The sequence below is a fragment of the Eulemur rufifrons genome, chromosome 7 (assembly GCF_041146395.1).
Source record: "Eulemur rufifrons isolate Redbay chromosome 7, OSU_ERuf_1, whole genome shotgun sequence".
NCBI classification, from domain to species: Eukaryota; Metazoa; Chordata; class Mammalia; order Primates; family Lemuridae; genus Eulemur; species Eulemur rufifrons.
Window position 1 is genome coordinate 79,253,945 of NC_090989.1, and position 15,034 is coordinate 79,268,978.

General features: G+C 44.0%; 1 protein-coding gene across 2 annotated transcripts in view; it reads left to right on the forward strand.

Moving 5' to 3' along the window:
- ABCC5 (ATP binding cassette subfamily C member 5) overlaps window positions 1-15,034 on the forward strand; it is an 81,823-nt gene that overhangs the window by 51,802 nt on the left and 14,987 nt on the right. The window contains exons 18-26 of one of the 2 annotated variants that reach the window (XM_069475267.1): window positions 1,799-1,983; window positions 2,387-2,533; window positions 2,817-2,946; window positions 4,194-4,347; window positions 4,437-4,565; window positions 6,415-6,601; window positions 8,306-8,395; window positions 10,688-10,877; window positions 14,764-14,923. In XM_069475267.1, coding sequence (XP_069331368.1) covers window positions 1,799-1,983; window positions 2,387-2,533; window positions 2,817-2,946; window positions 4,194-4,347; window positions 4,437-4,565; window positions 6,415-6,601; window positions 8,306-8,395; window positions 10,688-10,877; window positions 14,764-14,923 — 1,372 coding nt within the window. The remainder of the gene's footprint in view (window positions 1-1,798; window positions 1,984-2,386; window positions 2,534-2,816; window positions 2,947-4,193; window positions 4,348-4,436; window positions 4,566-6,414; window positions 6,602-8,305; window positions 8,396-10,687; window positions 10,878-14,763; window positions 14,924-15,034) is intronic. The other variant, XM_069475268.1, reaches the window with a different exon arrangement.

A 15,034-nucleotide genomic window follows, 5' to 3' on the forward strand; every position in this document is an offset into this window, starting at 1 on the left:
GCCTGAGGGATACCCCTCCTTCCTGTAAGGACACCTGTGTCCTGTGTTAGAACAGTAGACTCGTTGACTTGCCCTGACAGCATTGCCCCAGGACTCTGGTGACAGTAACAGACAGAGGTTTTTCCTGCTTGGCTTTTCCTATCTAGAGCCCTTGGTGCTGTTATCAATGGAAACAAATCTTGAGAGTTAAGAGAAGCCATTTGCAGCAATGGGGGCATTTCCACCTTTGTGAATTTTAAGCTGCTTGTGTGCAGTCTTGTTTTAAAGCTTTCTTTTGGTCACTTCACCTCCCTTCCTGACCCTTTTGGATCCAGAGACTTTCCTGGGCTTACCACTGCTTTGGGGCTAGGCCTGTTTTCACTTCCTTGTCCTTAAAACTGCAGCGGACATTTGGTATGAGCAGTTGACCATTCTGATTTACCACTCTCTGCCTCCTTTTTTACCTTAAAAAAAAAAAAGTGTGAAGTTGTTCAAATGTGATTTATGACATATTCCCCCCAAAAAAACGCAGCCTGGAAGGCTAAGTTTGTTAGTTCTTGCCAGAGGCAGTATAAATCAGCATATCATTAGGGAACATTTATTCTCATCTACATAGCCATTTACCTGGCTCTCACAACTCTTAAAAAGTACTTAAGACTTGGGTGGCCTATTCTAAGACTATTAAACATTGTTTGTGATGAAGAGGCACAGGCTTCCTGTATGGCTGTTTCTCTGTATCCGTATGTTAGCATCAATCATCAGACCAGGGAGACTCGAGGGGAGATCTTTGAACCTTTTCTCTCCTCCAGCAGCCCTCTCGTCACCACCTCCTTCTGCATTTACCTCCTGAACGCCATCCCACTGCCATCCCACTGCCACCGCCCTGGTCCACGCCTTTATCGTCTCTCACCTAGAGTGTTACAGCCGCCTCCTTTCAAATCTGTCTTCCACAGTCAGTGGGGAGATCCAGTTAAAAGCAGGACACCAACCAACTTACTCTCCTGTGTGAAGTCTCTCGCTAGCCTCTCATTTTCAAAGCAGTGCTTTCTGATCTTTTTCCTGCTGTGGCACACACAGAACATGCTAGTATTTGTGTGGAACACGAGGAGGCATGGAACAGGCTGCTGGCTGCCAGAGGCGACTGTCTGCCAGTGTCAGCCATCTCGGCCCGACAGGAGCCTGGTCTCCACACGCCATCACCCTTTCTCTTGAGACGTTCTTATTCGTTCAAATGCCTTTATCCTCTGACCACAGCCTGTTTAATCAGCCTCATCATATTTCTTGCCACTCCTTACGTGTACATCTGTTCCAGCTGTGCTGAATTGCTGTGCTTGTTTGTACATACTGTTCTGCTGTTTCACCACCTCTGTGCCTGTGCTCATGTAATTTTCTCTGCCTGCCGTCTCCCCATCTGGTTGACTCGGCTTACCTTTCCAGAAGCGATACAGACTACGCAGAGTCTTCCCTGATGCCTGCCTTCTATCCAGCCCCCACCCTGCCAAGCAGGCCAGGCACACCTCCTTGGTGTTCCCATGCTGCCCTGCATAGTTCCATTCTTTCATGTAGCACATTTTACTATAATGATGTGTTTATCTGCCTGTCCTGCCAGACTGTGGTAGGCTTCTCAGCCAGGTCCTCAAGGACAGGGACCTGGTCTTAATCCTCTTGACTGCTCCTGGGCCTGGTTCATGGTAGGTGTTCGGTAAATGTCAAATGGATGAATGAATGCTTCTGATATCTAGAGCCCTGTGAAACCATAGGCTGTCTTTGATTCTGCTGTTCTCTTCTTACTAAGTTTGTTTCTTTTTTCCTTATGTAGGGCAGCTCGTGCAGCTGGAAGAGAAGGGGCAGGGTTCAGTGCCCTGGTCAGTATATGGTGTCTATATCCAGGCCGCTGGGGGTCCCCTGGCGTTCCTGGTCATTATGTCCCTCTTCATGCTGAATGTGGGCAGCACTGCCTTCAGCACCTGGTGGTTGAGTTACTGGATCAAGCAAGGAAGTGGGGTAAGCTTACTCATCAGGGGGCAAGCTGTATGTGTACGCATGTAGCTGTCTCTCCGTATTCCCTGACTATTCTTAGGGAAACTGTTCTAGTGTTCACTTAAAAGAAGCAATGAAGAAGGATTTTCCAGGATGAAAAGATGAGTCCCTAATGCAGCCTCACAAGACAGAAAAAACCCGTTACCACCCCACAGGGCAGTAGAGCATGTCAGTAGGACTCCTGCGGCTCTCTGCTCTCGTCCATTAGAAAAGAGAGAGGAGGTGGGCATAGCCTGCCTTGTGTGTGCCACAGCCAGGTCCCAGGGTCATTATTCCCGTACCTTGCCCTTGAGTTGAGAATGGCCCTGAGCAGGGGCTCCTGGCAGTCTTTAGGAGTTTTGTCTCATAGAGCCTTGCCTCCAAACAGAACACCACAGTGACACGAGGGAACCAGACCTCCGTGAGTGACAGCATGAAGGACAATCCTCTCATGCAGTACTATGCCAGCATCTATGCCCTCTCCATGGCAGTCATGCTCATCCTGAAAGCCATTCGAGGAGTTGTCTTTGTCAAGGTATGCAGTGGTGGGTGGCCTCTGCTCGTCCTCCCTGGTGACTGTGTGCTCAGGCTCCGGCATGACATCTCCCAGGTTTATTCCAAGTAGGGGACTCCCTTAAAGCAGGATGGCCCTAGCTGAAAGGACTTGTATCCCAATAGCCTCAGCCTTTTTTCACCACATCCCTCCTGACCACTTGCACTTGCCCGGCTTTGGAAGTGGGTGTCCTGTGGGGTGGTTACCCGGATGACAGGAACTGAGCCACCCCTGAGCCCTGATCACTGTGTGCTTGGCTCCTCAGGGCACACTGCGAGCCTCCTCCCGGCTCCACGACGAGCTTTTCCGAAGGATCCTTCGAAGCCCTATGAAGTTTTTTGACACCACCCCAACAGGGAGGATTCTCAACAGGTTTTCCAAAGACCTGGATGAAGGTATTTCTCTCTGATCCTCTCTTTTATGCTTGGACCACAAACTGGAGCTCACTGTGCTTTCAGCCTTCCTAGGTGGTTCCCCAAATGTGCAGATCTATCCATCCTTAGATTCTCAGAGCACAGTGGATTGAGTTAGCAGAAAGGCTTTGGACAGGGGCACCTGGGATTCCAAAATACACTTTTACTTTGAGGCAATGCATTGGTTCCTGGACAACTACAACCTCTGACAGGTTTTCTGGATATTGCATGAGCTGTGTCTGCAGCAGAACTTAAATACGGTGCTCTCCACAACCCAGAGCAGTAGTAGTGCCACCTGACATTGATTGAGAGTTACTGTGTAACAAGCAGTGTGCTGAACATTTTATGCACATTAGCCTAACCCTCACAGCAGCTCTGTGAGGTGGGTGGTGTTTCACTCACTCAATGAATACCTAAGAAAGCTCGTATCTAGAAAGGTTAAATAACTTGCCCAGGATCTATGGCTAATGGGTAACAAAGTTGCAAAGCTAATGTTTTTAACTACTGCACTGTGGCTGCCTCCATAGAAGGAGTTTGTTTCAGGTGTTGATAGGCCATTGTAAGGCCATGGCATGAGGTTACAAGGAATCGGAACCATCCCTGATACCAGAACTAATGGATAGTACATTCCCATTCCTGTTAAACACATGCATGTGCACACACATGAATGGGAAAAAGAAAGGAAAAAAGTCAGTGGCATCAACATGTCTGGGATTTGCATGAAAATACTTCAGCCAAAAGAAAAAGAGGGTGGGGTAGGGAGACAGCTGGAAAGAGATGAAGAAAAGTTGATAACTACTGAAGGGTTCATACTCTTTCTTTGACCTTTGTGTATGTTTAAAAATTTCCATGATGACAATTTCTTAAACCTTAGCAGCAGTTTATTGGTATTGGTAAGAATACAGATAATTTTTGTTTTTTTGCATATTTTCTAATATTAATATCTTACAACTAGCATGTATTACCCTGTAAAGGGGGGGAAATGTTTAAAAGGGTTGAGCGGCTAATGAACCAAAAAAAGGAAATGGAGAAAGATCACTTAAATTTTCTTGGGGCAAAAAAAAAAAAAATTAGAGCAATTAAGTTTCTAGATTTTTCTGTGATCATACTGTTTAACAATAACGTCACAAACTTCAGATAGGAATTTTGTGGAACCTCTTTTTTCAGTTTCATTTTTCTTGGTTTTGGATCCCAACAGTCTGACACTTGTTCCTTTACGATTTCCCCAGTGGACGTGCGCCTGCCATTCCAGGCCGAGATGTTCATCCAGAATGTTATCCTGGTGTTCTTCTGTGTTGGAATGATCGCGGGAGTTTTCCCGTGGTTCCTTGTAGCCGTGGGGCCCCTCGTCATCCTCTTTTCAGTTCTGCACATCGTGTCCAGGTAGACAGAAAGTGTTTATGTCCGCAATGCAGAGGAGAAGGCTGAGTTGCTGGTCTACCATTATGACACAGAGCCCGTTCTCTCTCCAGAGTCCTGATTCGAGAACTGAAGCGTTTGGACAATATCACGCAGTCACCTTTCCTCTCCCACATCACGTCCAGCATACAGGGCCTTGCCACCATCCACGCCTACAGTAAAGGGCAGGAGTTTCTGCACAGGTTAGTGCTGATGGGGGCCAGAGGCCTCAAAGGGGAGCCAGCATCCCAGCATTTAGTAAGAGTCTAAGAGGCCCTTCAAGGCCAAAGTTGGGATTATAAAGCTCATTAACAAGGACATTAGTGATTTAATGGAGTGGTCTCTGATTAAAATTCAGTTGCTTGGTGGGACTCCCTTCTGGGCAAATGAGAAGACAGAAACACAGATTTGGGCCAAATGCAGTGTTGTCTGCTTATAGTCCCAGCTACTCAGGGAGCTGAGGCGGTTCTCTTGAGCACAGGAGTTTGAGTCCAAACTGGGTAACATAGCGAGACCCCGTCTCAAAAGAAACAAAACAAAACCAAAAAGCCCACAGATTTGGAGTGTGTTGGCTTTTGGTTCTGGAAAACTATAGTCGATAGAGTTTTGCCTTTTTTTTTTTTTTTCCAAATAGTAAAAGATAGTCATTGATATTAGAGTAGCATTTTATTTAGCCAATGAATATTATTTATTTGTAAAACTTATGTACATAATCATTGAGGAGATTTGTATTAACAAGAATTTGGAATTAACCAAAATGTCCTTCAATAGAGGACTGGTTAAATAAGCTGTGGTATACCCATATAGTGGAATATTATGTGGAATATTATGTGGCCCTTAAAAAGAATGAAAGAGCAGGGTACAGATTTATGTAGGTTGCATGCTGTATTTGAGTATGTGTTTGTATGTGTAACATTTGCTGTGTCTCTGAAAGGATATGAAAGAAACTATTAGTTGCCACTGGGAGGGGGAACTGGATAGCTGGAGGACAGGTGGGAGCGAGACTGACTTTTCATGGTAAACCTTTTATAACTTTTAGATTTTCTATCCTGTGTTTGGAATATTGCCTATTCCAAAAATTAGGTAATTATTTAAAAAAATTAATTATTTTCAAAATGTTAAACAACTCAAAAATATTTTCTAACTGTAGATGAAAAAAAGTGAAATTTACTGAATATGTACATGTGTGTATAGATACGGTAAATTTAAGTCCATTGAAAAAATGCTGAGAGAAAGTGCAGCAGAATATTAACTCTGGTTTTAACTGGTTGATGAGATTACTGGAATTTTACATTTTCCTCTTTTTTGTTGCATTTTCTGAATTTTCTCTCAAGAGTACATATTTTATTATAAGGAGGAAAAATGATTTTTTAAAGTGCAGTACATCTGTCCAGCAAAACCTCCTGCTCTGGAGTTCTAGTTGTACATGGTGCCCTGAGCCTTCAGATGGGTGTGACCTACTCTCTAGGACCTCCAGTGGCAGCCATGCCACACCCCTTCAGTAGCAAAGATCACTGAGTCTCTTTTGCTCTGGGTTGGCTCTCTTCTCCTGGTTCTTAACTCCATGGCCAGGAGGAACAAGGACCATTCTGCCCAGCGGTGGTGTGTCAGCACATACATGCAACTTTCCCATATTCACTCAGAGTTTCCTTTTCTTGGCCTTGGGCCATTTCTGCTGTTTGCATTTGTGACCTTTCTTTGAGCAAACGCCCCCTGCCCTAAGACATTCTTGTAAAGCTTAGCACCGGCCTCTTCATTTGGTCTCCTTACCTATGTTTTCTTTATACTGTTAAGGTGGATGTTTTTCCCTAACATTTTCAATATGGGTTTTGTTTTTTTTTTTGAAAGAGTAGCTAAGAATAGAAAAACCCATGTCCTCCTCTGTGTGAGGCCCAGCATACCTCCTGAAGTTTCCATGTCATTCTCTCAGTTAGAAACAGGAAGTACTTAAATGTTTGCTCTCCATTCTGTGATTCACTGAAGCTTTGCCTTTGTCCACGAGCAGGGTTGTGTGGTACTTCTTTGCCTATGAGTATTCTGTCTTCCTCCTAGGTACCAGGAGCTACTGGATGACAACCAAGCTCCTTTCTTCCTGTTCACGTGTGCAATGCGGTGGCTGGCTGTGCGGCTGGACCTCATCAGCATCGCCCTCATCACCACCACGGGGCTGATGATCGTTCTCATGCACGGTCAGATCCCCCCAGCCTACGCGGGGCTCGCCATCTCCTACGCTGTCCAGGTCAGTCTCTGGGGTGGGGGCATCTTCTCTTGCTTGAGTCCTTCCTGTGCTGGCGTAGAAGAGGCATGATGTGGGGGGCTCCACCCTAGCCATCGCTTCACCTTTGGACCCCTAGAGCTCCTCCTACTCTGATCCGACAGTAACAATCTGGATTTGGCTAGGGCAGGGAGGGGTGGAATCTAGGAATAAAGGGGTTGAACTCTGTTGCATGTATAAGAAATAGGTGCTATTTTCTTCATAAAGAAACATGATTTTGAAAAGAGTTCCTTAGTTGTAGTTTTCTATATTCACTACATCTCATCTCTGGCCTCTTCCTTGTCTTCTAAAAAATACTATTAATTTATCCTCAATATGCTTCTTATGTGCATTTTCTTTTACCAATACTGATTTTCCCAATACTGTTAAATATATAAACCTTCTGGCCCATAGGCATGATTGAACGTTTTCAAATAGCTCAAAGAACAATTGAGAACTTGAGCACTGACTAGATATTTGAAGATATGAACACATTAACTGCCATGTGCGTTGTATTTAACTCACACTAGTTTTGAGCCCAGGGCCTTGTGAAGCATGTGTAACTGACACATCTCTTCATCTTGGGAGCTGAGAGAACTATTTTTCAAGTTGCATGTAACTCACGCACAGAAAACAGTAAAAAAATAAGAAATTTGTCATTAAATTAGAAAGGATTGTTTTGTTTTCAAAGTTTTTATTCTATTTTCGTAACAGAACATCATGGTCCCAAGGAAAAAAAAAATTTTTTAGTGTGGCAGTCAATGTGTTAAGTCATTCTTAATTTTTTTTAAATAATGGCATTGGAATTGTATTTTTTCTTTTTTTTTCTCTTTTTTTAACATTAAAGATCAGGTAAAGAGTTGTATTTTTAAAGAGTCTTTATGTGTAAGAAAGCTAAAAGCTGAAGCATTTATGGATGAAATAATAGGTTATCTGGGATGTGCTTCCAAATAATATGGGGAATGAGGGCAGGAGTGAGTGGGACTGTAGATGAAATAGGATTGGCTGTAAATTGATCATTTTTTAAGGTGGAGTTTTGGTACATGGGTGTTCATTATACTACTCTTGTATATGTTTGACATTTTTCCATATTGGAAAGATAAAAATAAACAAGTAGCCTAAGGAATCCCAGAGGTTTGTGTTCACAGATATCCAAAGATGTCTGCCCACATTTGCAGACTGGCTTGATGACTGGGTGGGAAGACAACACACAACATGTACAGTGTTTTAGAATCCCCAGTCTGAGGTGCACAGGGGCTCTGCATTCCCTTTTTCCCAGCCTTATAGCTCTTGTTTGACTTGCCTAGAAGCATTCTCACTAGTTGCTCCCACGTTAATATCTCCATTTGCTGTGACCGCCACAGACAGGTTCGGATACAAGTAGGAAGTCCAGAAATTATTCAGCTGCAGACATGTGTTATTGTAAATTAAAGACAGATAGCCTTTGGGTGTGAGAAAGTGCTGCCAGCAGCACCTCAATGCCACCTGCATTCACTGAGCACTGCAGTCATTGCAGGGTGACAGGCATCGTCTTAAACATTCAGAGAATGACTGGGCCCCTAAAACCAGCTGCATGTGCCCAGTCCTTATGATTGAGGTGTGATCCTCTAGATGAAGGAGTTTTTCTAGCTTTGGCCTGGCGTGTATTGCTAATGAATTCTTTCTTGGATTTCTGATTCCCGTTATCAGTTAACAGGGCTGTTCCAGTTTACAGTCAGACTGGCGTCGGAGACAGAAGCCCGATTCACCTCGGTGGAGAGGATCGATCACTACATTAAGGTCAGACTGCCGCGGGCCTTTTACTGTGCTCTGACCCCTCCTGGGGTCATTTTATCCTTTGCTATCTTGGTGGATGTGCAAGGGAAAGGCCTGTTTCCTCTGCCTGTGTTATCCCACAGAGGAGGACCAGCAGTCTCTCCACCATGCTTGGAATGGAGAAAAGAATACCATAAAAGTTTCTAAATATATTTGTAAATTGTGTCCAGTTGAGAACTTACGTTCGTGGGTTAATTTCCAGAATGTACAGAATCTTGTTGGTTCAGTTTAGCTGATGAATGTAGCATTTTCCTTACAGTATTTAAAACCACGTGTTTTCATTCTTACTCTAGTCCAGTTGTTCTTAACCAGGGATGCCGTCAGGATCCCCTACTGAGCTTTCGGCAGAGACAGACGCGGCCCCGTCTCTGGAGATTCTGATGCAGTAGATTGGGGCGGGACCCAGGCTTCTGCAGTTTTAAAAGCTTCATAGCTAATTCTAAACCACATTCACAGTTTAGAAACTAGTACATCTTGTTGATACTGAGAGTATCTAGCTCTTCCCACCTAGCTCCAGAACGCTTTCAGTCTTGCCATGGGGTGGCATCTTGCTGGTGTCCTACCTGGAACTCTTAAAGGAATTTCCTATAGAAAGAAGCAGAGTCATGGGCAGTTAGGATTCGCAAATTTAACTCAGATCTCAAGAGTTATCTATTTTGTGCACTGCCCTGAGACTTTACCAGCATTTATGTCATTGTTTATATGGGAAGAATACATTCTGAGTTTCCAATAATTGACTTAGAAACATAGTGTTGAAAAATTATTCTTTTGGTTGAGAACTGAGTATATGTAAACTGCATTTTCTAATAGAGCCGTGCTTCACTGATTTGTGTTGACAGTGAGCCTCATTAGTTGTAGGATATTTCTTTTTTTTTTGAGACAGAGTCTCACTCTCTCGCCCTGGGTAGAGTGCAGTGGTGTCATTGTAGCTCACTGCAACCTCAAACTCCTGGGCTCAAGTGATCCTCTTGCCTCAGCCTCCCAAGTAGCTGGGACTACAGGCACATGCCACTGCACCCAGTTAATTTTTCTATTTTTAGTAGAGTTGGGGTCTCGCTTTTGCTCAGGCTGGTCTCGAACTCCTGAGCTCAAGCAATCCTCCCACCTCAGCCTCCCACAGTGCTAGGATTACAGGCGTGAGCTACCACACCCAGCCCAGTTGTAGGATATTTCTTAAACTTACAAATGATTATTTTCAGAAAAAGTAGCAAGTAGCTGTCTAATATATCTGGTAGTAGCTGTTCTTTATGTTTAGACATTAGCCTCTTTGCCTAGTATTCTGGTGTGTACACAACACATGTGTGTACATATGGGTGTGTGGTGTTTGAGTTAATATTACGGATGGTGAGAGTCTCAGGCTGGATGGGTCAGGATTATGGTCAGTGGTGGTACAGAGTGGACCCTTCTCAAACCAGTCACATTTCTGATGACTGCCTATCCCAACACAGAGTCCTTCTAGCTTGGAGATTTAGACTTCAGGCTCCACTCCTCGGACCACTGCAGTCTTTGGCCCTAACTTCCCAATAAGGCTACGTACGCCATGGCTAATTGCCATGGAGTTTTAAAACATGGTGAGGTGTGACTGTTGGTGACAAAAATTACCTAAGCAGTTATATCACAGCATTTTAAAGCTGTGTCACAGCGTTTTAAAGCTGGAATGGATTTCCAAGATCATCTACTCCAGTCCCTACAATTTGCAGATAAGAAACTAAGACCCAGAAAGAAATGACATGTCCAGGTCACACAGCTGTTAGTGCAAAACTGGCTTTATAAGTCTGTGTCTCCTGGATTGACCTAGACATGTCAAAATGCCAGGATCGGATTAGATGTTTAATAAATGTGAGTTTCCTTCCTTCGGGTTTATGCCAATGGTAATCAAATGGTAGAATCCTATTTCAAGTGGAATATTTTGAAAGAATTCCAATAAAAACTGCTATGGGTGAAGAGGGGTGGAAGGCCTCGTGCTTCCACTTAGTCTCCCTTAGCCCCTGAGGCATGTTTGTGGAAGAATTCCTTACAGAAGGCAGTTTGAAAATTACTGCCCTCCCTAAGCTGCTGCCAATAGCCATTGTGCTCTGTCTCATTTAATGAGGATAAGCATTTGCTGCCAAGGGATTCTTTCCTGGCAAGGAGACTGGGTGGCAGCTGCCTCTGTATGGCTACTGTGTCTGTCCTGGTTTTACTTCTCTGTGACAAAGACTTGTAGCTCCCCAGCAATCTGTGGTCAGTCTGAACCGGCCACTTCTGTCTCCCCAGACGCTGTCCTTGGAAGCACCTGCCAGGATTAAGAACAAGGCTCCCTCCCCTGACTGGCCCCAGGAAGGAGAGGTGACTTTTGAGAATGCAGAGATGAGGTACCGAGAGAACCTCCCTCTGGTCCTGAAGAAAGTGTCCTTCACCATCAAACCTAAGGAGAAGATCGGCATTGTGGGGCGGACAGGATCGGGTAAGGATGTGCAAAGCCCTCTCTGGAGAACCCAAAGGTTCCAGAGAATGTAGCAATTTATGGAATATCACTTTCATCCCTTCAAACCAGATCCCTTTTAGATTAGTATTTAGTGTCTCAGGCCCCTCCAAAACTAATTTTCTAGGTTTATTTTTAACCCTGCCTTGATGACATTTAATACTTTTTCCAATCATAAATGTATACATTATCAGTGCAGAAGACTTGGAACATACAGCAAAGTGCCAACGGGAGAAGCACCCCAGAACTCCACCTGCCAGAGATAAGCACTATAATGTTTTGGTGGATATCCTGAGGCTTTTTCTGTTAGCACATATGTTGACAAAAATGTGGTCATTTTATACATGCTGTTTTGTGACCTTGTTTTAAAACTATTAGTATTTTCCCATGTCAGTTAATGATTGCTATGCAGCATAATACAAAATTCTATTTTGTAGATGTACTGTAATTTATATTTAACCAATTGGTAGGGAATTGAGGTTAATTTTTCACAATTATAAGTAGTGTTGCCGTGAACGTTCCTATTTCTAAGAAGTCAAAATTTGTGAATAATTGTGTCAAAAATTTGTCAAAATTTGTGACATAATGCAAGGATAGCCTCATATTTGTCAGAAACTGTGTTCCTTCAAAGGCAGAAATTATTTTTCTTGTCTGACATTAACTGTAAAGAATTAAGGCTGGGCGCGGTGGTTCATGCCTGTAATCCTAGCACTCTGGGAGGCCAAGGTGGGAGGATCACTTGAGCTCAGGAGTTTAAGACCAGCCTGAGCAAGAGTGAGACCCCATCTCTACCAAAAATAGAAAAAATTGGCCAGGTGTGGTGGTACGCACCTGTAGTCCCAGCTACTTGGGAGGCTGAGTCAAGAGGATCGCTTGAGCCCAGGAGTTTGAGGTTGCAGTGAGCTATGACCATGCCACTGCACTCTACCCAAGGCAACAGAGTGAGACTCTGTTTCAAAAAAAAAAAAAAAAAGGAAATAGAGAAAATAGAGAATTGGCCTTGGCTTTCCTTTTAGGTGTTTTGCTTCACTTTTATTCTTAGAAATGTGTTACTATATGCCCTTTGATATCTAAGGTCGGGACCTGACTGATTTCTTTCTTTTCCTCTTTCCTTCCTGAATAGTATTTCAAAGATTGAGTCTTGTCTTATTTTACTAACCTGTTTTCCTTGTATTACTATAAGAGGTCTCTTTGGTTCAGCTATTAGCTTTCTGGGCTCCAGGCTTCCTTGGCATCAAAACTCTTGTAGCTTTTTTTCTTTCCATTAACAACAACAACAGAAGTCTTTTATCTTTTCTGGCCAACTTACTTTAAAGTACCTTCTAAGGAAGAAAAGAAAAAAGCCTTTCCTGCTTTCTGTTTGAGGAAATTATTTCATATCAAGACACTGCCTCAGCCGGGTGCGGTGGCTCACGCCTGTAATCCTAGCACTCTGGGAGGCCTAGGCGAGAGGATCATTTGAGCTCAGGAGTTCGAGACCAGCCTGAGCAAGAGCGAGACCCTGTCTCTACTAAAAATAGAAAGAAATTAGCCAAACAACTAAATTATATACAAAAAATTAGCCAGGCGTAGTGGCGCACGCCTCTAGTCCCAGCTACTCGGGAGGCTGAGGCAGGAGGATCACTTGAGCCCAGGAGTCTGAGGTTGCTGTGAGCTAGGCTGACGCCATGGCACTCTAGCCTGGGCAACAGAGTAAGACTGTGTCTCAAAAAAAAAAAAAAGACACTGTCTCCAGGTTTTTCACACTGGGAAAAGAATCGTCAGCCAAGCGTGTTGGGTGCAGTGCAGGGCTGGGGATGGGGGTGGGGGGGAGGTGCTGTCCCAAAGCTCTTACTTCACTCTCCCTTCAGTCCCTACTGCTGCATTGGTCCCCAGGGATACCCTACTCTCCTGAAAGCTGACTGATGTCCCTTCCTATGGTTTCCTGTTAACAAAGATAAGACAGAGTGAATTATGCACCAGGACTTCATCAGGAGACAGAAGAGAAATAAATAAGAAAAAGAAAACAACGATAGTCTGACTTACAAAGCCTAAACTCTAATCCTACTATAAATACTTCCAGGTTTCATGAGCCCTGGCTCTGCCATGGTCACAATGAAGGACACCACTACGAGGACTTTGTTGCCCTTCTTACCAGTACATTCCATCAGTGCAAAGGTAGCCTAGGTTCAGAGAACTGTGAAGTCTTCCAGCCTAGGTGTCCATACCTAGGCACCTTTTGGTAAAGTGGAACAACCCGACCCATTTGTTCGAGCACCATTCCTTCCTTAGCTTAGATATTAAAACAAAGCACTGCCTTGGTCCTAGGGGTGTGTCTCTCTCCCCTCCTTATATCTGGGTAAGGGGTCCATAACCAAGTCCTCCAATCCTGAGTAGAGTCATTCATTTCTGAGAGAGAAACTGTTCTGCTACATAATAGACCAGGTTTCCCAACTTGTTTCTGGTAGATAGATGTGAGGATTATTGCATTAGGAAGATGAGTGATTTTCAGGTTCCCGTTAGGTAGTTTGACAGGGGTTTGCCCAGGGGACAAACCCCAGCAGCAAGATTGTGGCTGTAGACACAGGGGGCAAATCAGGCTATTTGTACCCTCAGTGACTGCTGAAGAGACAGAGTCATAGTGATCTCAGCGAGGCTCTCATGATAGGTCTTTCAGAACTTGGGGCAGGAGAAGGGTAGAAGGATGAGGAACTAGGCGTGTGGCCAAAGGAAAGTGGTCCAGCAGTTAAGACTCTGTGGTTCCAAATCTAAACCATGGCTCCAGGTTGCAGAAAAGTAGACAGGACTATAGCAAAGCTTTTTTTTTCTTTTTGAGACCATATAGAGAGCCTTTTAAATGTTTGTATACTTTGACATAATAATTTCAGTATGAGAATTTTTCCCAAAGAAATCATCTGAGGTAGCAGTAAAGTTTCAGCCCTAAGATATATGCCACAACATTATTATAATAAGTTCTATATAAATGAAATGTACATTAGAGGGCTGGTTAAACAAATAAGAATACTTCCACATGATGAAATGTTGCAGCCACTAAAATTTTACCTTGAAAAGTTTTTAATAATATGGTTAAGTGCTTGTTATACAATGTTAAGTGAAAAAAGCACCTACAATATTTTATCTCTGGTTTGATCTCAATTCTGAGAAAAAGACTCAAAGGAAATATGTCAAAAATTATAGTAGTGAGATAGTGAGGGACTGAGTTGTCTTGTATTACCTGTATAACTTTTCAAATGAAGATTCAATTAAGAAAGCCTGTGTTGCCGATCTCCTTAATACTGAACTCATCATTCTCTCCCCGAAACCGGCTTCTCTGCTATAGTTTGCTATCATGGCAGGGTCATTGACATCTGCTCATTGACTCAAGGCAAAACCTTCTTCCCGTGCATGTGTGCCCCTGGAACCTCTCCAGCTGCAGCCATGGCAATGGGAGGCCTTGTCTTAGTCTCTCTCTCAGCTCTGATAAGGGGACAGAGAGAGGGAAGGCATCTTGTCCTCTGGTTTGCCCTCCAGCTGCTTGCTGGGAGATCTGTGTTCTCCCGACTTTGCCTAAGAAGTATGAGACCCTGTGTACCTGTTCCTAAGGTGACCGGAAGCATTTTTCCCTTTTACTCTCATGGAAGTGGAATGGTCCCTCCCACTCCTTCTCAGCCTGAAGCTTTGTGATTTGAAGCTATCTGCTTGGTAGCTCAGGAAAGTTAATCGCTTTTTTTCTGTTTCTGTCATTTTATACATTATCTCAGTTAATCGGCTGAAGTAATAATTGCACAGAAATAGAGAAATAGATGATTTTGCCCTGAGGATAAACCAGTTTTGTCTTCACAGAATTCACTAATAGAGCTGCTTTTCTGCATGTCTTCTGACCCATCAGGGAAGTCCTCTCTGGGGATGGCCCTCTTCCGTCTGGTGGAGTTATCTGGAGGCTGCATCAAGATTGACGGAGTGAGGATTAGTGACATTGGCCTTGCTGACCTCCGAAGCAAACTTTCCATCATTCCTCAAGAGCCCGTGCTGTTCAGTGGCACTGTCAGGTGAGGACCCGAGCACCTCGGACTTCATGCCTCTCCTAGAGGCCTGCTGGGCATGTTGGACCACATGATGCTGGAGCCTCCACGTGGAGCCGAGCTCTTGCGAACTCTGGT